General features: G+C 48.4%; 1 protein-coding gene across 1 annotated transcript in view; it reads right to left on the bottom strand.

Moving 5' to 3' along the window:
- Positions 1-23949, bottom strand: part of SF3B3 (splicing factor 3b subunit 3) — a 307537-nt gene that overhangs the window by 241508 nt on the left and 42080 nt on the right. The window contains exon 6 of the mRNA XM_033940443.1: positions 3686-3798. Coding sequence (XP_033796334.1) covers positions 3686-3798 — 113 coding nt within the window. The remainder of the gene's footprint in view (positions 1-3685; positions 3799-23949) is intronic.

The raw sequence follows: 23949 nt of genomic DNA, 5'->3' as shown, positions 1-23949 counted from the left end.
GTTGCATCTTCTTTTGTGGAGACACCTCCGAATGACGCGAGGAGTGTCGAGACGAGTGTCGAGATCGATGCCCCTCCCGGTGTCGGGATGGAGAACGAGACCTCCTATGCATCGCACGGTCCCCCGAAGCTTCCACGGGATGGATGGGACTAGATGCAGTGGATCGTAGATGTGGCAAGGATGCGGACTCACGCGATGCCACCCAGGCCTGGTATGGAGTGCGGAAGAACTCTTCCTGCGATGCGGTATGCCCAGGACTCCGATTATCAGGGGCTGGCATAGTACTCTGATGGCGAGGAGGCGTGATGGGCTCCAAAGGCGGCATATCACTAAAGGAAGCCTGCCTCGAGGCTCCCGCCGCCCTCCGCCGATCCTCCTCGTCGAGCAGTGAGATCGAACGACGAGGAGGAGGGGGAGGGGGCGGTCCACCCCCCTGAACCGGGACCGGGAGGTCACCCTGAATGGAGGCGATAAGCCGGGGTCCCATAGACTGCATAAGCTCGACAAATTGAGCTTCCAGCAGGGATTGCAGCGAAGCCGATATGGAGGGATCCGCACCGAAAGGGGGTCCTCCAGCACGGTCTTCGCGCTCCTTTGCGGCCAAGTGCTTCTGCTTGCTAGCTTTAGGCACTTTGATGACCACCGGAGGGACAGTGGAAGGCGGTACCTGAGCCGAGGAGACGGGGACAGGCACCGGTGCCGAACTCGAGGCTGAAGTCGGTGTGAACGATGCCGGCTTCACAAGGCCAGATGCAGGAGTCGTCGATGCAGGTTTCGCACGGACCGGCGAAACATCAGTAGAAGTGGAAGCAGACGGCTCCTTAGCAGTCTCCATCTTAAACATCGACTCCCAGAGCAAGCAGCGCCGTTTAAACGAGCGCGCAGTAAGCGTGGAACAAGGCCGGCACGATTTCGGTATGTGTTCTGGACCAAGACACTGAAGACAGCGTCGATGCGGGTCCGTCAACGAAATCGCACGCTGGCACTTGCTGCACTTTTTAAAACCGGTGATTGGCCGGGACATAGGCCGGAAAATCGTCGCCGCAAGGTCGAAGGCGCTGGGCCTAAGCCACGAGGCCGGCCCGGTCGAACCGCCGGAAGAAATAATTTTAACTTTTTTTTTTTTTTTGAAAAGAAATACTAAATTAAAGTAGAAATAAACAAATAAACAAATCACGCGGTACAAAGAAGGCAAATTTTACTGAAATTCAGTCAGCGCAGAATGAAGTGAAACTTCTCAGCTCCGCGGAAAGAAAAGAACTGAGGAGACACGCCCGGTACATCGGGCGGGAAGGCACTGGCGCATGCGCGGTGCGGGCATCTCGAAACTTCTGAGTTTTTTCAAGCAAGACATGCTTGCAAGATGTCCGTATCGGGGCTCTGTCGGATGACATCACCCACTAGTGAGAATACCTGCCTGCTTGTCCTGGGATAATTTAATTTACACTAATTGCATATACCAAGGATACAACTACCTTCAGAGTGGGCTTCAGAGTGTTAGATTTCTGAATTTGTCAGACTGATAACCCTTCACTGCCATAGCTGGGGGTCTAGAGTGGTGTGGCAAGACTCAGAAATTAACCCTTTATTACTTTAGATACAAATTTAGATTGTGAGTAGAGAATGAGACAGGAACAATTCTCCATTCCCGCAGGAACTCAATTCCCCGTTGCTGTGAATTTTGTCGCTAATCCTGCCCCATTTCTGTAAGCTCTGTCTTAAACGCATAAGACTCAAACACTTAATGTGTTTGAGGCTTGTGCAGATGAGGACAGTTTGCAGGAATGGGTCAGGGGCAGGTAAAGAACTCACCGGGACGGGAAAATGAGTTCCTGCAGGGACGAGGAAAAATATGTCCCCGTGCCATTCTCTAATTGTGAGTCCTCCATGGATAGAAAAACCTACTATTCCTGAAAGCTACTCACTTTGAGCTACAATTGAAAAATACATGATCCAAATCCAAATCAATAAAACAAACCCAACAAAAAAAATATTACTATAGATTAATACAGCTCTCTCCATTCCCTAGCTCAACTGCTTATCTGGACTGCTCACATCTCAGCACTTTATCAGAGAATTTCAATCATCTCCTTGGCAAGTATCAGAGAAGAGACATGAAAGGCTCATCATTTAAAGCAGTGAGCAATTCCAACAGACCTTAAATTACACAAACAAATATGGCTGTACCACAAATATGGCAGACATCCTTGCAGACCAACAAATTACTTTGCTGCTATTAGATTTATTTAAGCCACTGAAATGTTTATATAGTATAAGCACCAGACAAAAAAAAAATCTGAGCATAACTTCATCTAATATAATAAAATGGTAGGACGTGCATGCGCACTAAAAAAATCGTGTTCCCTGAGCTGTCGCGTTTTTTTTACTGCGCATGCGCGGGTTGCACATCACCAGCCAATCGCCTCCACAGGCCGGACCGCAGCCAGACGGACCGCGGGAAGGGAAAGGGGGAGGGGAGGAGGGCTTCGAGGGAGCCGGCTGTCGGAGGAGGGCAGACGCGGGCCCAGGAGCAAGTCCAGCTGTACAATCCTGTCCCTTAAGCTGCGGCGGCGGCTTTGAAAACGGCTCCCTTAGTTCTTTGTTCGATTTTTTTTTAAGTTTAACGCTGCCGCCGTGGCTCCTCTCATGATCCCGGCCTGTGTCAGAGAAGGCTTCCGACGCAGGCGGGATCGTGAGAGGAGCCACACATCGGCATCTTTAAACTTTAAAAAACAAACAAACCAGCAAATAACTAAGGGAGCCGTTTTATCTGCATGCTGCTACGAAGGAACAGGTGAAGGGGAGGGAAATGCTGATGCTGATGCACAGGGAGCAGGCAGGCATGGCAGGCAAACAGGGGGAGAGGGAAAGGGGCTGTTTTGGGGGTAGGGGTGTGTTGGGGGCACACAGCAATCATGGGCAGGGGATCACAGAGCAGGCAGGCATGCATCAACAAGGGGAGAGGGAAAGGGGGCTGCTTTGAGGTGAGGGGTTTGCTGGGCCAGCAGCAATCATAGGGGGGAAACAGAAGGGGGCCACGGAGCAGGCAGGCATGGCACAAAAGGGGGCAGGGGCATTGGAAAACGGGGCTGTTTTGGGGGGAAGGGTGTGCTGGGGGCACACACCAAGAGATAGGCAGGCATGGCGCAATGGAGAAATACAGGCAGGCAGGGCACAAGGCAGAGACACAGACAGAAAGAATGACAGACAGCATCCAAGCACAGAGAGAGAAAGGAAAAAAAAACAGTCTACTCTAGCACCCGTTGGACAGGGGGAGAACGAAAGAGATGCTGATGGACAGGGGGGGTGAAGAAAAAGGAACGGAGGACTAATGTTGGACAGGGGGAGAAGGAAACAGGTGCTGCTGGACAGGGGGGAGGTAAAACAAAGGGAGAAGGGTTGCTGCTGCATAAGGAGAGCAGTGAAGGGGTGGTGGTGGACACAGGGGAGGTAAAAGGAAGGGAAAATGGACAGAGGGAGCAGGCAAGGGGTGGTGATGGACAGCCAAGTAAAAAGAAAGGCAGAAAGAAAAAAAGCGGCTAAGGAGAGAGAGAGAAAGAAATAAAGACAGACACACACACATATGTTCTAGCACCCGTTAATGAAACGGGCTTAAAGACTAGTTTATTATAAAGTTGCAAGTTCACCACATTGTTGTGATAAAAAGGATTATAAAAATGCTTACCCTTCTCCTAGGAATGGGACATCTGATATCAGGCTGGTCACCAAAGTTTTTGTAAGTGATATAGTTTTCTGAACATATCAGCACTCCACTGGGGCCATCAGAACCTCCTGGGACTAAGATAAAGAAAGAAATGAACATTTTTTTAAAATAAAATGAGAAATGAACAAAATCTTGCATTTAAATGAAAAAAAAATCTCCCTAGTGAATTTAGCTCTGGAAATAAGACACCTTCCCTCAATTCAACCACTGAAGAAACCTCATCAAGATTGCAAGCTCCCCTAGCCATCTCTCTCTCTCTTGGGGGACTTATGCAAACAAAAAAAAGGCACCTGCATAGTTTTTGAAGATTTTGGAAAAAAAGCATTTATAATTGTTTTATTTTGTGTAGACTATCATAAAGACATAGTCATCCCTGCCCATAGTATGACACCCCCAACTTTCTTCCCCTAACCAAACAGTTTCACATCCCATCTTAGTTAGAAATCCAGTAGGCTTATTTATTTTCTCCTACATGCTCAACCCCCTGTTTTCTTTGATCCCTCTCAAGGAGGTAAACCCCACAGCTTTCTTACTACCTCTTTCACAAGAACTCTCCCCCAAGTTTCTCTCCATCCCTCTCAAATTTCCCTAAGCAGACATCACTGAAACTAGCTCAACCCTTCCTCCATAAACTCAGCCATAGCGCTATCTAGCCATCCCTCTAGCACAAAATCCCACTCTCTTACTGTTCTCTAAAACCTCAGATAAATCCCCCTCCCTCCGTCTCACACACCTGGAACATACACACCTACAGCTTCTGTAACCTCCCATGTAGAGAATGTCATGGTGGATGTTACCCCGCGGGTAACCCACCAAAACGGTGGAAGGGGGAAATGTGCTCACCTGCAGGTACGGGGACAAGGCCATCCACCGCCCCGTGGAACGGTGAATGGCCTTGTCCCTGCAGTTAAGGGAGGGACCGCGAGCGATCACCGATTGCACACGGCCGCCTCCCTCCCTCGTTTCTACTTACCCGAATCTATCTATTTCTTTCCCTCCCCTTACCTTCACGGCGCGTTTTAAGGTTTGAGATTTGTTGAAAGCCGCCGGAGCTTACGTGCAGTCGCGTGTGTGTGTGGGCAGTAGCTTCTCCTCTAATGCAAATTCCAGTTGCGTCGGAGAAGAAGCTTCCGCCCATACACACACACGCGCGCGCGACTGCATGAACATTCCGGCGGCTTTCAACAAGCTACTCAAACCTTAAAACACGCCGCGAAGGTAAGGGGGAGGGAGGGTGATGAACGGACCGCACGAGGGGTGCCAAAGGGCACTGAGGTGGCGAGAGGGAAGGGTGGATGCTGCTGGGACGGGCAGTGAAGCGGACAGGGAGATGAAGGGGATAGCAGGGACGGGGAGGTGAAAGGGACGGTGGTCCGGTGACAGGGACAGATTTTTTTCCCCGTGTCATTCTCTACTCCCATGTACTTACCCCAACATAAATCTCTCTCGATTCACCCATTATAACTTGTTCTCTTGATTCCTTCTGTGGCACTTCCACCTGTACATATTCTACTATTACTACTACTACAGAAATCAGCTATATCCAGTATTAAGGATAGCACATTGCTTCATGCTAAAATGGAGAATTTTATGAGAGTAAAAAACCTATCACACATTATTTAGCTCCGTTGGAGCTCTTGAGGATGTATATGAAGGAAATTTTGCAGTATAATCAAGTGGAAACTTTTACCCCAGATAAAGTACAGTTACTTACCGTAACAGTTGTTATCCAGGGAAAGCAGGCAGATATTCTCAACATGTGGGTGACGTCATCGACGGAGTCCCGCAGCGGACAGCCTCGCAAGCAGACTTGCTTGAAGATCTTTTAAGATCTTACGAGTGCTGCACCATGCATGCGTAAGTGCCTTCCTGCCCGAGTTAGGGTGCGCGTCTCCTGTAAGGTACCTCAGTTCAGACAACTAGCTAAGAAGCCAACCAGAGGAGGTGGGTGGGTTGTGAGAATATCTGCCTGCTGTTCCTGGATAACAACTGTTACGGTAAGTAACTGTGCTTTATCCCAGGACAAGCAGGCAGCATATTCTCAACATGTGGGTGACCTCCAAGCTAAGCAAAATGGGATGGAGGGAGAGTTGGCAATTTAAGAAAACAAATTTTGTAAAACTGACTGGCCAAAATGGCTGTCCCTTCTGGAGAAAGTATCCAGACAATAATGAGAGGTGAAAGTATGAACCGAGGACCAAGTGGCAGCCTTGCAGATTTCCTCAATAGGAGTTGATCTGAGGAAAGCTACAGACACCACCATTGCTCCAACTTTGTGGCCCATGACTCGCCCCTGCAGAGGGAGACCAGCCTGAGCATAGCAGAAGGAGATGCAAGCAGCCATCCAGTTGGATATGGTTCACTTCGAGACAGGATGCCCCAACTTTATTTGGATCAAAGGAGATGAAAAGTTGTGGAGCTGTTCTGTGAGGTTGAGTGCTTTGCAAGTAGAAAGCCAAGGCACATTTACAGTACAAAATATGAAGCGCAACTTCTCCAGGGTGAGAATGAGGCTTTGGAAAAAATACTGGAAGGACAATAGATTGATTAATATGAAATTCTGAGACAACTTTAGGCAAGAATATTGGATGAGATATGTGTGTAAGCCTCTTTGAGATCGAGGGAGCATAGCCAGTCACCCTGAGAGAGAAGAGGGTAGAGGGTGGCAAGAGAGAGCATTTTGAACATCTCCTTGACCAAACATTTGTTGAGATCTCTGAGATCCAAGATAGGTCTGAGGTCTCCGGTCTTTTTGGGAACTAGAAAGTACCGGGAGTAAAATCCCTGACCTCGCTGATCTTGAGGAACTTCTTCGATGGCATTGAGAAGAAGGAGGGATTGAACCTCTTGAGCGAGAAGGAGGGACTGAGACTTGTTGGAAGCAGACTCTTTTGGCAGGCCTAACGGCAGAGGAGTCTGGAAATTGAGGGAGTAGCCGTGGGCTATGATCGAGAGCACCCACTGGTCGGTGGTGATCACTTCCCATCGAGAGTGAAAAATAATAATAATAATAACTTTATTTTTCTATACCGCCATAGTCAGGCGACTTCTAGGCGGTTATGGTTAATCGACCTCCTATGGGCTGTGGAAGAGGACAGGAGGGAGGAAGACTGGCAATGCCCTGGAGAAGAGAGTCAAAAGGGCTGAGTCGGCTTAGTCTGAGTGACAGGCTTTATGGCAGGCGGTTGTTGTTGGCGAGCCTGTTGTTGCTGTTGCCGTTGCCTCTGAGGTTGAGGAGGATGAGGCTGAACTGGACGAGCAGAAAACCGTCTCTGATATGATGGCTGCTGCCTAAAAGGACGAGGAGGAGGAGGTTTCTTCTTATTTTTTAATAAAGTATCCCACCTCGTCTCATGGGCAGAAAGCTTTTGAGTGGTGGTATCCATAGACTCTCCAAACAGCTCATCTCCTAGGCAGGGAGCATTGGCGAGGCGGTCCTGATGGTTAATATCAAGGTCTGAGACTCAAAGCCATGCCAATCGCCTCATCACCACAGACATAGCCGTGGCTCGGGATGTGAGTTCAAAAGTATCATAGATGGAACGGACCATAAACTTCCTGAGTTGCAAAAGACTGAAAGTGCTTTGTTGAAATGCAGGAAGCTTGCGGTCAGGAATATACTTTTGAAAAGAGGCTACTTGTTGGATGAGATGTTTCAGGTAGAAGGAGAAGTGAAACCCATAATTACCTGAACGGTTAGCCAACATTGCATTTTGGTAAAGTCTTTTACCAAATTTATCCATGGCCTTGCCCTCTCTGCCAGGAGGGACAGAGGCATATACACTAGAGCCAGCAGCTTTCTTGAGGGTTGACTCCACCAGTAGAGATTCATGGGGCAACTGGTGTTTGTCAAACCCTGGAATGGGAATCACTTTATAAAGCGATTCCAGCTTTCTAGGAGCTCCTGGAATGGTTAGAGGAGTTTCTAAATTCTTGTAAAAAGTTTCCCTCAAGATGTCATGAAGAGGTAACTTTAAAAATTCTTTAGGAGGTTGGTCAAAATCCAAAGCATCGAGAAATGCCTTGGATTTCTTAGAGTCAGACTCTAGGGGGATTGAAAGGGTGTCTGACATCTCCTTAAGAAACTTGGTGAAGGAGGAGTGCCCTGGCTTACTAGCAGGATCCTGCACTGATGGATCATCCTCATCGGATGAATAATCTTCGGTACCGAGGGAGTCATCAGAATCATCCCACAAATCAGGGTCCCGTACCGATGGGAGACGGCCCTGAGAAAGGGGAGGAGAAGATTCGGTATGCTTGGTTTTGCGTACTGACTTTCCTGACCGTGTCAACACCGTACCCGGTGACTGTACAGCGGTACGGGTGTCAAAGAACGGTACCGGATCAGAAGCGGAATAAGCAGTACGCCGAAGCAACTTCGATTCCGCCAACAGAATAGGCATAGATACAGATTTGTGCGGTGCCAATAACGTCGATGCCGATAACATTGGCTGGTCGACAATCGGCGCCGAAGGCTCAGTAGGTACCGACACTGGAAGGTTCGGAGTCAGCAGAGCCGGGAGCAATTGTTGTAATTGCTCCTTAAGTTGGACCTGAAGGATGGATGCTATTCTCTCATCCAAAGGCGGTCCCGATGGTACCGGTACCGCTTTTTTCTTGCTCGGTACCTGCGGTGCAGCTCGACGCTCAGGCGAAGTCGATGCCGATGAAGAGGCAGTAACTTCTATGGGAGTGGAGCGTTTGCGGGGCCGGCGCGCAGTCTGCAGGACTTGGCTCACTGCTTGTTCGACTGGCGGGCCAAGGACAGAAGGGGATGGCTGCTTAGCCGGCTTACCTACAGGGTGTGACACCGAGGATGGATCTTGCGGTGTCGAAGTCACCGGTGCCGATTTGGTGGAAGATGTCGGTGTCGATGCCGGGGGTACTTCCATGGTGGCACCGAAAAGTATCCGCTGCTGAATTTGGCGGTTCTTTAGAGTTCTCTTTTGAAGAGAACTGCAGCGGGTGCACGTTTCTGCCCTATGGTCCGGACCCAGACACTGGAGGCACCACTTGTGCGGGTCGGAGAGGGAAATAGGACGTGCACACCGCTGACACTTCTTAAAACCCGGTGAAGGGGGCATGAAGGGACAAACGGCCGTAGCAAAATCGAAGCCCGAGGCTTCGATGGTGCCAACAGGCCCCGCCGGGGCCAACCGAAAAAAAGTCAAAAAAAAAATAGACCTCTTTTTTTTTTTTTTACAAAAGAAAGAAAACAAGAACGTGAAATGTTCACGAGGAAAACAAACGCGCGAGCGGGAAGGCGAGTAAAAATAGAAAAATTTTTCCAACAGCCGTTGGAACACGCGTCTTCTTAGCTCCGCGGAAAATAAGAAACTGGGGACCGCGTGCCTTCGTCGGGCGGGAGGGCACTCGCGCACGCGCGGTGCGGCCTAGCTAGAACTTTCTAAGTTCTTATTGTGCAATCACTCTAAAATTGTCCGTACCGGGGCTCCGTCAGTGCCGTCACCCATCAGTCAAGAATATGCTGCCTGCTTGTCCTGGGATAATGAGGCTTTGGAAAAAATACTGGAAGGACAATAGATTGATTAATATGAAATTCTGAGACAACTTTAGGCAAGAATATTGGATGAGTGCAGAGGACCACCTTGTCATGGTGGAAAACTGTGAAAGGTGGATCTGCAACCAAGGCTTGTAACTCACTGACTCTTCGAGCAGACGTGAGGGCAATGAGAAAGACGACTTTCCAAGTGAGATACTTGAGATGAGCATTATCAATCGGTTCAAATGGAGGCTTCATCAATTGAGCCAGGACAACATTGAGATCCCAGATCACTGGAGGTGGTTTGAGTGGTGGGTTAACATTGAAAAGTCCTTTCATGAAACGGGAAACCACGGGGTGTGCAGACAGGGGTTTCCCATCACGAGGCTGATGGAAAGCAGTAATCGCACTCGGATAGAGGTATATTTGAGGCCAGAATGCGACAAGTGAAGTAAATAGTCCAAAACAGAAGACAAGGAGGTAGACATTGGCTCCATATGTCGAGTAGTACACCAAGCATAAAATCTAGTCCATTTTTGGTCATAACATTGTTGAGTGGACAGCTTTCTAGAAGCCTCCAAAAGTCCTGTATAGACTGATAAAATTGTAGAGAGGCAGTTAGGTTGAAAGGTACCAAGCTGTTAAGTGTAGAGACTGCAGGATGGGATGAAGCAAAGACCCTTGACTCTGTGTAAGCAGAGAGGGAAAGACTGGTAGAAGCAGAGGCTCCCTGGTGCTGAGTTGAAGTAGAAGGGAGTACCATGGTTGTCTGGGCCACCGAGGAGCTATCAGAATCATGGTGGCATGTTCTGTCTTGAGTTAAGAGTCTTGAGAATCAGAGGGAATTGAGGGAAGGCATAGAGAAACCGGTCTGTCCATTCCAGAAGGAACGCATCTGCCTCGAGGCGATGAGGAGAATATATCCTGGAGCAGAACTGAGGCAGCTTGTTGTTGAGGGGAGACACAAAAAGGTTTATCTGAGGAGTCCCCCATTGAGCAAACACCTGACGTAGAGGCGAGGAATTGAGTGTCCATTCGTGGGGTTGCAGAAGACGACTCAATTTGTCTACCAGACAGTTGTGCTGACCTTGAATGTAGACAGCTCTGAGAAAGATGTTAGAAACATAGAAACATAGAATATGACGGCAGAAAAGGGCTATAGCCCATCAAGTCTGCCCACGCTAATGACCCACCCCCAGACTTCACCCCACTAGAGATCCCACATGCATATCCCATTTCTTTTTAAAATTGAGCACGCTGCTAGCGTTAATCACCTGCAGTGGAAGTTCATTCCAATGATCGACCAACCTTTCGGTGAAGAAGAACTTCCTGGCGTCGCCATGAAATTGCCCGCCTTTGTTTTTCAGCAGATGACCTCTTGTGGTCGAAGGTCTTTTAAGAAAGAAGATATCGTCTTCCACCTCGATGCGGCCCGTGATATATTTAAACGTCTCAATCATGTCCCCCCTCTCTCTACGTTCCTCAAGCGTGTATAGCTGCAGTTTATTCAGTCTTTCCTCATATGGGAGGTTCTTGAGTCCCGAGACCATTTTGGTGGTTATTCGTTGAACCGACTCGATTCTCCGCACATATTTTTGATAATGTGGTCTCCAGAATTGGACACAATATTCCAGATGAGGTCTCACCATGGATCTGTACAGGGGCTTTATGACTTCAGGCCTCCGGCTGACGAAACCTCTACGGATGCATCCCACCATTTGTCTAGCCTTGGATGCAGCTTTCTCCATCTGATTGGCAGTTTTCATGTCTTCACTAATGATCACTCCCAAATCAAGTTCTGCCCTAGTCCTAGCTAAGGTCTCACCATTTAGAGTGCAATGAATTGCCCAATCCCACAGTGTCAGAGCTTCCTGACAAGGGAGTGAGATCCTGTGCCTCCTTGTTTGTTGACATAGTACACGGCGACTTGGTTGTCTGTCTGGACAAAAACTACTTTGTCGTGAAGAAGATGTTGTAAAGCTTTGACAGCATTGAAAATCACTTCGAGTTCCAACAGATTGATATGACAGAGACGGTCTGCGGGGGACCAATAGCCTTGAGCACTGAGACCGTCGAGATGGGCTCCCTATGCGTAGGTCGACGAGTCTGTTGTGAGAACCTTCTGATGAAGAAGAGTGAGGAAAAGCAAACCTTTGGAAAGATTGGAAGAGAGCATCCACCAGCGGAGAGATTGTCTCAACAAAGGAGTTACTGTAATGTGTTGAGATAGTGGCTTGTTGCCACTGAGATGCCAGGGTCCACTGAGGTATTCGAAGGTGAAGTCTGGCAAAAGGAGTCACTTGAACTGTAGAGGCCATGTGACCGAGTAGAATCATCATGTGTCTCGCTGAAATTGATGTGAGAGGAGACACTTGCTGGCAAAGGCGAATGAGAGCTTCTTGGTTTGATTGAGGAAGGAATGCTCTGAGCCGGACAGTGTCCAGAACTGAAGAGTTTGAGAGGGGTGCAACTGTGATTTTGGAAAACTGACTTCGAACCCGACATTGGAGGAACATAATAGTCTGTCGGATCGCTGCAATAACCCCCTGTTGAGACGGGGCTTTGATGAACCAGTCATCCAGGTACGGAAAACCTTGAAGACTCTGGGTACGGAGGGCTGCAGCCACCACCACCAGACACTTCGTGAAAACTCTGGGCGATGAGGCGAGTCTGAAAGGAAGAACTCGGTATTGAAGATGAAGATTCCCCACCTGAAATCTTAAGTATCTGCAAGAGGCTAGATGGACTGGGATATGAGTGTAAGCCTCTTTGAAATCCAGAGAGCATAACCAATCCCCCTGATCCATCAGGGGATACAAAGTTGGTAAAGAAAGCATCTGAAACTTCTCTTTGACTAGAAATTTGTTGAGGGCTCTGGGGTCCAGAATGGGTCGCAAATCCCCTGTCTTCTTTGGGACTAGAAAATAACGGGAGTAAAATCCTGTGTCCCGTTGGTTCAAGGGAACTTCCTCGACCGCTCAAAGGCGAAGAAGAGCCTGAGCTTCCTGAAGAAGGGGAAGTTGTTATGAACTGGAAGGAAACTCTCTTGGAGGGAGATCTTGAGGTACTTGAAGAAATTGAAGTGAGTATCCCTCCCGGAGGATGTTGAGAACCCAGAGATCTGAGGTGATCAGCTCCCACTGGTGATAAAAATGGTGAAGTCGACCTCCAATGGGCAGAAGAGAAGTCTGATGGAGGGAGACTGGTATGCTTAGACTGAGAATGTCAAAAAGACTGAGCCTGTTTAGCCGCAGCAGGAGTCTGAGGTTTCTGTTGCCTTTGCTGCTGCAGTGGACGACTAGGCGGAGGCCTGAAGAACGCTAGTGTCATTTTTTGAGGATAACGACGTGGTGGACGCTTGTAAGGCCGAGCAGTTGGAGTCTTAGTTTTGGACGAATCAAGGAGGCAAAGGAGCGCTCATGTTCAAAGAGTCGCTTAGTAGCAGCCTCGATGGAATCATCAAATAGTTCAGTCTCTTGGCAAGGCAAGTTCGCTAGACGATCCTTAAATTAGGGTCCATGTCCACAATGCGGAGCTAAGCGAGGCGACACATAGCCATCGCAAAGGCAGAAACTCTGGATGAGAGCTCAAAGGCATCGTAAGTGGCTTGCAGCATGAAGAGTCGAAGTTATGATAGAGTACGAATAATTTGTTTGAACTCAGGAAGACACTGCTCCTCAAGAGCCGGGAAAAACTTAGCCATTATTTTGAGGAAGTGATTAAAATAAGCAGTGAAAATGTAATTGTAGTTGAGAATTCTATTGGCCATCATGGAATTCTGATATAGCCTGCGGCCAAACTTGTCCATGGTATGGCCCTCCCTGCCTGGAGGGACCACAGCATAGATCTTAGATAGTTGAGCTTTCTTTAAGGAAGATTCCACAACTAAGGACTGGTGAGATAATTGGGATTTCGATACCTGGACTCCAGTTTAGATGGTATAGCTGTAATAGAGTAAGGAGTTTCCATATTCCTAAGGAAAGTTTGTTTTAAGACAGGAGTCATGGGAAGCCTCAATGTCTCCTTGGGGGGATGAGGTAACTTCACGTTGGCTAAGTACTCAGGAGTGTACTTAGATCCAGCTGAAGAGCTTTCCCCATGTCAAAGACAAATCTCGCAAATGAGGCAGACTTGAAGATAGACGGTTCCTCAGGAGAAGGAGAGCGAGACCTAGGAGCCACAGAATACGATGGAGAAGCCTCTCTGGAATAATGAGAAGGAGGTTCAGAGTCCAGCACCATGGTCACCGAAGAAGCTCCATTACCTGTGATAGGAGGAGTCAGAGAGTGTTTGCGCTTGAGAAGCCTCGATGGTGAAGTCCCCAGGGTCCGAGGAACAGAGTGGGTCGAGGCAGGAGGAGAAATCTCTCTCGGAGGCGGTCTCGATGGAGGAGTCTTTGACCTGGACAGGCTTCGAGGCGAAGCAGCAGGTGTAGAAGCTTTGCGAGACCGAGACTTATGTTTAGTTTTTGAAGGAGTCTTGACGACCTTTGATAAACGAGGCATAGAAGACCCAGTACTGGGAGGAGGAGAGCCCTTTTGCTTGATAGAAGACTCCTGACGCCGCTTGGAAGCAAGATGCCTCGAATGATGCCTCGATCGAGGTTTAGGAGACTTTGTCCCAGGAGGTGGCGAAGAGTCAGTGGATGATAAGCGACGAGACTTTCGAGGCTTGCCTCGAGGTGCTTCAACAGGAGGCTCAGGCTAGATCATAGGAAGCAGGGTCGAGGCCTGGAGAAGCTGAGCCATGATCGAGGAAATCTGAGTGGTCAGAATGGCTTTCAACATGTCCTCGAACATAGGCACCGAGACGAAAGGATCAATTCTTGAAGGTGCAGCAGTGCGCTCCAAAGAGGACGACCTCGAGGATGAGTATTCCCTATGTTTGGAGGCACGCTTAGCTGGAGGTCTCAGAGGCTGGCAGGACCGTAAGCACGGCCTGGGATGCCTGAGACTCTGGAGGCTTCTTAGGAAGGGTACCTGAAGGAGAAACAAGAGACTTACCCGCAGATGAAGACTTAGAAGGGACTGCAGCCGAGGCCTTCGAGGTCGAAGCTGTCGAGGTTGAGGCAACCACGGGTGTCGGGGTCGAGGTGTTGGAAGTCAAGGCCGTCCCCGAAGCCGAGGTCAACACCCTCTCAGCAAACTGCTCCATAGTGCCAAATAGTTGAAGAATTTTAGCACAGCGTCTGCGAAGGGCTCAAGGTTGAAGGGTAGCACAGCGCGAACAAGTGTCGGGGCAATGTTCAGGACCCAGGCAAACAATACACCAATGATGAGGGTCGATGATTGAAATTACCCTGTCGCACTGGCTACACTTTTTGAACCCAGTAAGAGACCAGGACATAGAAAAGAGACCGGCGAAAGAACGAGGTTCAGCGGCCAGGTCTAGGCCCAAGGTCCGCCAGCCGAAAAAAGCCAAGTTAAGAAAAAAAAATTTTTTAAAAAGAAAAAAAGATAGAAGACACGCGGGGACAGCGACTAATAGAAAATAACAAAGCCGCGGTGCGAAAAGGCTAGGAAAAGCTGTGGTACCTCACAGGAGACGCGTGCCCTAACTCGGGCAGGAAGACACTCGCGCATGCACGGTACAGCACTCGTAAGCTCTTAAAACATCTTCAAGCAAGTCTGCTTGCGAGGCTGTCCACTGCGGGGCTCCTTCGGTGACGTCACCCACATGTTGAGAATATGCTGCCTGCTTGTCCTAGGATAATCTTTATTACATCCCCAGGAGCTCTAAGGATGCAGAAGGAAGAAGAAGAAATGGACAGATTGGTTTCTCCAGATAGTTTAAACATCTCTCAATTTCTGGACTCTTCCAAAGATATAATAACTAAATGTGCTACCTTGTTGGTTATACTTAAATCAGAAATTGAAAAGCAAGCTATTCTAAAATTTTATTTTGTGACAAAATAGGCTTTGTTTTGTGGTCAACAAGTGACTGTTTTTTCCTGATGTGTCTAGATAGACACAATTTAAGAGGAAGTTGGTTCCTACAGCTTAAGCCTAAGGTTTTGAAAGTGGGAGCAACATTCTTTCTTAAGTTTCCATGTAAATGCTTGATATCTTATGGAATGATAAATATGACTCTATGGATCCATCTCAGTTAGAGGATTTTCTTAAAGATAAACCTATGCAGAAAGTTTCAGACTAATTTAGTGGTTGAGGATAATTAGTGACATGGAAAAGAACGGCCATATAAGGGATATATATGTTTTACTTTGTTCAATTTCTTAAATTAATGTACTAAGTGGCCACAATAATGAGGACTGGATTGGTAAAGTGTTTTTTTTCCTTTCTTTAAAATTATTTCTTGTGGATACTCTTTATATATGTGGATCCCCTCTTTATATATGCCCTTGTAAATATTTCTCCTCTCTCTTCCTATATTTTTAAGCTTTGTAAACCATGTCGAGCTCCACTCCCGTGGAGATGATGCGGTATATAAACTTAAGGTTTAGTTTAGTTTAGATACTATGATTTTCTTAAATTCTGTTATACTAGTCTTTAAGCCCATTACATTAACGGGTGCTAGAATATATGTGTCCGTCTTTCTTTCTTTCTGTCTCTCTCTCCTTGGCTCCCTTTTTCTGTCTGTCTCCCTCCCTCCTGCTGTCTGTCTGTCATTCTTTGCCTCCATTTCCCTGTGCAGCAGCATTTCCACCCCACTTCCCTGTGGAGCAGCAACAGCAACAGCATTTCCCCCCCACCCCCCGACTTCCCTGTACAGCAGCAGCGGTATTTGCCTTCCCCTCCAGGTCCCTATGCAGCAGTTGCAGCATTTCCCCCATCCCTTCTCTTCTCTTACCGCGATCTGGCCTGCTCCGTTCGGCCCCTCCCCCGCATTGTGTCCTGCTGCGATCTGGCTGCTCCGTTCGGCTCCTCTCCCTTCCCTTCCCCGTGGTCTAGCCTGTTCCATGGCTCCCCCTTCCCTTATAGTGTTCCCCACAGGCAGGCAGGCCCAGCTTCTTCCTTGCGGCTCGAGTCCTCTTCTTTGTCGGCCCCCCCTTCCCTTCATGTCTGTCTGTCTGGGTATTTTTTTTCTTTGTCTCTCTCTCCTTGCATGCTGCCTGTCTGTCATTTTTTCTGTCTGTGAATCTCCCTGTGCCTCCTTCCTATGTCCATAGTGGCCCTTTCTATGTCCTTAGTGCCCCCAGTGCCTCCATCCCCCCTCACCTCCGATGCCAGCCTGCCTTCCATTGAAAACCCCCCACCCCCTCCGTTGCCTCCCATCCCCCTTCCATTGAAACCCCCCATGCCAGCCTGCCTGCCTCCCATCCACCTGAGCAGCATATTTCCATGGAAACACCCCCCCCCCCCGATGCCATCCTATGTGCCTGCCTTCCATTGAACCCCCCACCCCCCTCCAATGCCAGCCTGCCTGCCTCCCATCCCCTTCCACTGAAACCCCTCCATGCCAGTCTGCCTGCTTGCCTCCCATCCCCCTGAGTAGCATGTTTCCATGGAACCCCCCCATGTCATCCTGGCTGTCTGCCTTCCATTGAACCCCCCACCCCCCTTCCGATGCCAGCCTGCCTGCCTCCCATTCCCCTTCCACTGAAACCCCCCCACCCCCATGCCTGTCTGCTTGCTTGCCTCCCAACCCCCTGAGCAGCATGTTTCCATGGAACTCCCCCATGCCATCCTGCCTGTCTGCCTTCCATTGAACCCCCCACCCCTCTTCCCATGCCAGCCTGCCTGCCTTCCATTCCCCTTCCACTGAAACTCCCCCCCACCCCGATGCCTGCCTGACTCCCCCCACCCCCCTCCCTCGCCGACCCTACCCGGCACAACTGAAACCCCCGTTGACCCTCCCACCGCTACAGGGCTGACAAACCCGGCAGGAGCAGGGACGCGGCAGAGGAAATTAGGCCAGTAGAAGACCCGAAGCAGCGTTTAGTGTGCCTGGGACGCTGCTGCTCCTGCTGGGTTTGTCAGCCTTGTAGCGGTGGGTCAACGGGGGTTTCAGTTGTGCCGGGTAGGGTCGTGGGGGGGGGGTGAGTTGCGGCGTGTTAGTGTTTAGCCAAGTGTGGCTGGTGACAGGAGCCGCAGCGGCACCTTTAAACAGAAAAAATAACTCTTGCAAGGGAGGCGGCCAACTGGCAGTTCAATTCTGAGCTTCGGTCTGGTCTGGCCTGCTTCCTGCTCGCCTTGCCGTATTTTTTTTTTTTAGTTGAAAGACGCGGCGGTGGCTCCTCTCATGATCCCCACCTGCGTCGGAAGTCCGACGCAGGTGGGGATCGTGAGAGGAGCCACCGCTGCGTCTTTCAACTAAAAAATACAATAGGGCAAGGAGCAGCAGGGAGCAGGTCAGACCAAAAAACAGAACCCTAAGCCGCGCATGCGCACTGCTACCTGCGGGTCGCTACAGCTCATGGAAAATGGACACACGCAGAGGAAGTGCGCATGCGCGGCTTAGCATTTTATTATATTAGATGATGTAACAAATATTAAATAAAATATTTTAAAAAATCATAAATACAGAACAAGGATCAACAACCCCTCATCTCCCCTCACAAATATCCCCTCCACTATTGGGAAAACTGAACAAGCCAAATTACTACAGAATTATACATAGAAAATTCATTCCAACAGAATACCTCAGTCACATATGCAGAACACAAAAGCCAAATACGTAATAGCTCACTAAAAATGATGAACATAAACTAATATCCCAAGAAATCATACCTTCCATGTATTTGTTAAGTCCAGTAAGTCAATTGCTGGTTCCTGTTCTTCCAAAGTTTTCTTTTTTCACTTGGAAATATAGTAAATCTTTGAAATAGGTGGAAAAGAATTTTGTGGGACCTTAAAAATCTCCAGAAGATACCTTTTAAACATATCCAAGGCTGAGATAGTAGGTGATTTGGGAAAATTAATCAGTCTTAGATTTTGTTTTCTTGTTATATTTTCCAATGTTTCCAATTTAAAGTTAATGTTACCATTATTTTTCATTAGGAGCTGATTTTGTGCTCCCAATTTTTTTCCCTGCTCCAATGATTTATTCTCTAATTTGTCCACTCTTTGTTGCAATACTAACAACTCCGATAGTATTCCAGAACAATGTGTAGCTAGTAATTGTAATTGAGATCCCAGAGAAGATTGTAGTGTTGAAATGGCTTCCCAAATAGAATTTAAATCTATAACTGGGGGCTTCTGCAATGGAGCTATTGCAACTTTAAAGTCCAAATCTTTAGATTTCACAGTACCTGGAGGCAAGACACCAACAGGGGTTCCAATTCCAAGATTCAATGCAGTGGCAGTTGTATTGTTGAAGCAGCTGATATCCTCCTCACTGCCAGTTCTTCGTCCTCATAGAAACATAGAAATAGACGGCAGATAAGGGCCACGGCCCATCCAGTCTGCCCACCTTAATGACCCTCCCCTACCTTTACCTTGTGAATAGATCCCACGTGTCGATCCCATTTGGCCTTAAAATCAGGCACGCAACTGGCCTCAATCACCTGAAGTGGAAGACTATTCCAGCGATCAACTACCCTTTCAGTAAAAAAGAACTTCCTGGTGTCACCTCGCAGTTTCCAGCCTCCAGTTTTTCCTCCTCTCCCATACTCTGCAGCACCAGTCGGGGGAGTGGCTGCACCGGCGTTCTAGCTCTTCCGGCGAGAGGCTGACCGCCTCGAGAGAGGTTTGAGCGCTCTCTGACATGCTCTCATCCCGAGCCAAGGTCTTCTCGTCCAGCACTGCTTTAGGCGCCCACTCAACGAAAGCATCCATCGGGCCTGATAACTGAGGTTGCAACCCGGGCTCGGAAGGAAAAACCCGGGTCTTCGATTTCTGTTTCACCATAGATACAGTGAAAGACTCGGTGGCGTTCTGCCGAGCGCCCTCAGGACACCATCTTAGTTAGACTCTTCCCATTTTATTTTTGAAGTCATGTTGGTCCCAAGCTCTGGTTTCTGTCTTCTCTTAATTCACTCACTAGGGTCTCATGCTCATTAGACATTTCTTCTTTCTCCATGCTCATGATTCATCTTTCCCTTCTCTGTGTCTCTTATACTTTCCTGTCCAGCATCTCCCGTGTCCATCTCCCTGCGTTTATCATCACTACTCTATGTCCCTAACCCCTAACCTTGCGTCCATATGCCCCCCACCCAGAGTTCAGCATCTCCCTTCTATGTTCCTATTATCCCCCAAATCTAGAATCTTTCTTTTGTGTCCATATACCCCCTCCCAAGCCTGGCAATGCCCCTCTGTATCCATGCACTATATCTAAACTAAACCATAAGTTTGTATACCGTATCATCTCCACAATTGTAGAGCAATTTCATTTGTGTCCCTGTCTCTATTTTCCTCAGTTTCTGTATATCTCCTTGTGTGTCTCTCCCTCTTTCTTCCTTCTTTTCCTCCCTCTGCTGTATGTTCTGTATTTCACTCCTGCTTCCTTCATCCACTTAGTACAGCATCTCTTTCCCTTCTCTTTAGTCGTCTCTCCCCCACAGGTCCGGCACCTATGTATCTTCACTCCAGCAGCCCCCCCTCCCACAGGTGCAGCATCTCTCCCCTTCACTCTAGCTCCAGCCACCCCACACACACACAGCTCTGGCAGCTTCTACCTTTCCTTCAATTCCATCCTCCTATCTGAGTTCAGCACATCTCTCCCTTCCAATGAACTCCAGCCCCCTTCTCTCCTAGCCCCCTCCACCCCTCTGAGGGTCCAGCACCATTCTCCCTTCCCTCCAGCACCAGCCCTGCTCCAGTGCCCTTCCTTCTAGTAGCATCTTTGCCTTGCCTTCTTTTCCCTCTCCCCTTCCTGTGGGTCCAGCATGCCTGACTTCCACCTTCCTTCCTTACAGATCTGAGGGCTTCAGCATCCTCCCCCCAGTGTTCAACGCCTGCTTCCTACCTCCAGCACCAGATTGCACCATCCTCTCTCCCTGCCATGATTATTCTTTCCTCCCTCCCTATCTACTGCCAGCGCATACTTTCCGGAGCCAGTCAATCCCACACAAACCTGCTTGTGGCCTTTCCTCTGCCAAGTCCCTCCATGTGATACAACTTCTTGTTGTATCATAAGGATGAGACCCAGCAGAGGGAAGGCCATGAGCAAGCCTGTGTGGGATCAAAGGCTTGGTCCGTCCAGGACCCCCACCAGCTGGTTCTTCAACGCCGATGCACCAAACAACGCTGGATTTTGCAGCCAGTGTTGCTCCTTCAACAGCAGGAGTGCGAGGCTTGCAGCAGGAGTGCGAGGCTTGTAAACGTTGGCGTCCCGGGACTTGACCGCCATGTTGGAACCGGAAGTCTCTCTATCGCCTCCTGACCGGGTAGTGCCTCCGTCTCCCACAGCCACACTGTTCAAGCAGCTGAGTGGCTTTGAGACCGAAGAGGTTGTTGGAGCCGACTCGCTAGAGGGGAGCAGGACGGAGGACGGAGCTGCGGTGAAGAAGATTCAACTAGGGGTAGAAGGCAACATTCTGACCCCATCAACGGAGGTAACTTTACAGGATATCTCCAGAGAATGGATATCACTATTTAAAAACAGCGGGGGAAACCTTATCATTAGTAAATAAGGTAGACTCATTAGTAAAAACGATTGAAGATTTAAAAACGGATGAGGCTAAATTTGATAAAGCGAATCAGGAGATAATTGCTTTGAAATCTGTTTCTGAAAGTTTGATTAAAGATAAACTAATGATACACAGAAACATAGAGCAATTGGAGAATCATAATAGAAGATTGAATCTGAGAATACTTAATTTTCCTAGATCATCGGAGATTTCCTCAGTGGAACTGTTTAAGAAATATTTACTAGAAATATTAAGTTTCACTCCTGTGACTATTCCTCCTCTGAATAAAATCTACTATTTACCTGGTCCTATAAAGAAAAATGGGAGTGAGACTTTAGAAAATCTTCAAAGTCCTCAGAATAAATCTCCTGATTTGGGAAATATATCAGCAATATTAGAAACATCGGTGGAAACTTTGGAAAAGAGAGCTACCTTACTTGCCTTGTTTGTGTTTCAGCAAGATCTCAACACTGTTTTAAAATTCTATTTTTGTAATTTGCATACTTCTTTTCTTGGTCAACGTTAATAAAACAACTCAAGAAGGAGGAAAAATGAGGCAAGAGACAAAAGATTTAGGTGCCACGTTCCAATTGGCATATCCATGCAAGTGCCTCATTAAATATTTGAGGACAAAATATACATTTCCAGAGTTTTCTGGACATGAAGATCTCCAGAGTTTAAAGGGTGTGATTATGTAATGAGGAGTTATTCCCGTCAAGCCATTTCCTTTATTGTTTCTTTTGATGATTAAATTAAGTCTCTGTATATTCAGGACCTCTCCCCCACAATGTTTTGGGGTCTAAGAAGATTGTTAACTGATTTCCTTTATTGAATTTTCTTTTTATGTATAAGAACATAACATAAGAACATAAGAAATGCCTCTGCTGGGTCAGACCCAAGGTCCATCGTGCCCAGCAGTCCACACACGCGGTGGCCCAGCAGGTCCAGGACCTGTGCAGTAATCTTCTATCTATATCCTTCTATCCTCTTTTCCAGTAGGAATTTGTCTAATCCTTTCTTGAACCCCAGTACCGTACTCTGCCCAATCACGTCCTCTGGAAGCGCATTCCAGGTGTCCACCACACGTTGGGTAAAAAAGAACTCCCTAGTATTTGTTTTGAATCTGTCTCCTATCAACTTTTCCGAGTGCCCTCTTGTTCTTTTATTATTCGAAAGTTTGAAGAATCTGTCCCTCTCTACTCTCTCTATGCCCTTCATGATCTTATAAGTCTCTATCATATCCCCTCTAAGTCTCCTCTTCTCCAGGGAAAAGAGACCCAGCTTCTCCAATCTCTCAGCATATGACAGGTCTTCCATACCTTTTATCAGACACGTCGCTCTCCTCTGAACCCTCTCGACTAATGCCATATCCTTCTTAAGGTACGGCGACCAATATTGGACGCAGTACTCCAAATGTGGGTGCACCATTGCCCGATACAACGGCAGGATAACCTTTTTCGTTCTGGCTGTAATACCCTTTTTGATTATACCAAGCATTCTATTCTCTCTCTTAGCGGCCGCTGCACACTGTGCCGTCGGCTTCATTGTCATGTCCACCAATACCCCCAAGTCCCTTTCCTGGGTACTCTTATTCAATAATATCCCTCCCATTGTATAATTGTACCTCGAGTTTCTGCTCCCCACATGTAATACCTTACATTTCTCAACGTTGAACTTCATCTGCCATCTCGTCGCCCAATCTTCTAGTTTGTTCAAGTCTCTTTGCAATTCTTCACATTCCTCTGTAGTCCGAGCTCCATTAAATACCCTGTTTCCCCGAATATATGACACTGTCTTATATTTTTAAAAACTCCAAAATATGCACAAGGTCTTATTTTCAGGGGGATGTCTTATTTTTCCATGAAGAAGAATACAGTACACATTTATTGCTGAAAAAAAGACATTTATTACCTGTATATGGTACAGGTCATCACAAACCAGAAAAGCTGTATCACAAACCAGAAAAACATTTAAGGCCCTGATTCTCCAAAAGTGCGTCCCGATTTTAGGCAGCTGTAGACGTCCTACAGCTGTCTAATCAGCCAATCGGGATGCACGTTTTTTTTAAAAAAATTCTCCCCAGGCAGGCCACCCGGGAGAGGCGTCCTATACTAAACGCCGATTCTGTAACCGGCGTCTTTAGAGAATCGGGTTAAATTAGACGCGGCCGCTATACTTATGGCAGCAAGGGATCTCCCTGCTGCAATATGTATAGCGGCTGCGGTTGTTGCGGCCGCCTGTCCCATCACCGACAGGAGAATGCCTAACTCCTCCTGTCGGAACCCCGAGTCCCCTCCCCCCCAAACTCGTAATCGCCGACAGGAGGATGCCCAACTCCTCCTGCTGGAAAGCCCAACGAACCCCCGCCCCAACTAATCTCCCTCCCCCAACTAACCTTTCAATGTTGGTCAGCTGGACGGGTCTTGCTGCCGTCCAGCCGACGGGTCTGCCTCGTGGAAATGAGACGGCACGCCTCTTCCCGGCCCATCCCCGCTAAATCTAAGGCCTGATTGGCCCAGGCTAGGCACCTTGGCCAATCAGGCCTTAGGATTAGTGGGGATGGGCGGACCCGCTATGCCTAAGGCCTGATTGGTCCAGACTTCTACAGCCTGGGCCAATCAGGCCTTAGATTTAGCGGGGATGGGCCGGGAAGGGCGTGCCGTCTCATTTCCACGAGGCAGACCCGTCGGCTGGACGGCAGCAAGACCCGTCCAGCTGACCAACATTGAAAGGTTAGTTGGGGGAGGGAGATTAGTTGGGGCGGGGGTTCGTTGGGCTTTCCGGCAGGAGGAGTTGGGCATCCTCCTGTCGGCGATTACGAGTTTGGGGGGGGAGGGGGCTCGGGGTTCCGACAGGAGGAGTTAGGCATTCTCCTGTCGGTGATGGGACAGGCGGCCGCAACAACCGCGGCTGCTATACATATTGCAGCAGGGAGATCCCTTGCTGCCATAAGTATAGCGGCCGCGTCTAATTTAACCCGATTCTCTAAAGACGCCGGTTACAGAATCGGCATTTAGTATAGGACGCCTCTCCCGGGCGGCCTGCCTGGGGAGCATTTTTTTTTTTAAAAACGTGCATCCCGATTGGCTGATTAGACAGCTGTAGGACGTCTACAGCTGCTTAAAATCGGGACACACTTTTGGAGAATCAGGGCCTCGGTGTACAGAGGCTGTTCCTGGGCTTGTTTTCCTGGAC

Source organism: Geotrypetes seraphini, chromosome 4, assembly GCF_902459505.1.
Source record: "Geotrypetes seraphini chromosome 4, aGeoSer1.1, whole genome shotgun sequence".
NCBI classification, from domain to species: Eukaryota; Metazoa; Chordata; class Amphibia; order Gymnophiona; family Dermophiidae; genus Geotrypetes; species Geotrypetes seraphini.
The sequence above is the reverse complement of the archived record's forward strand: the minus strand, read 5'-3'. Positions and strand labels throughout refer to the sequence as shown.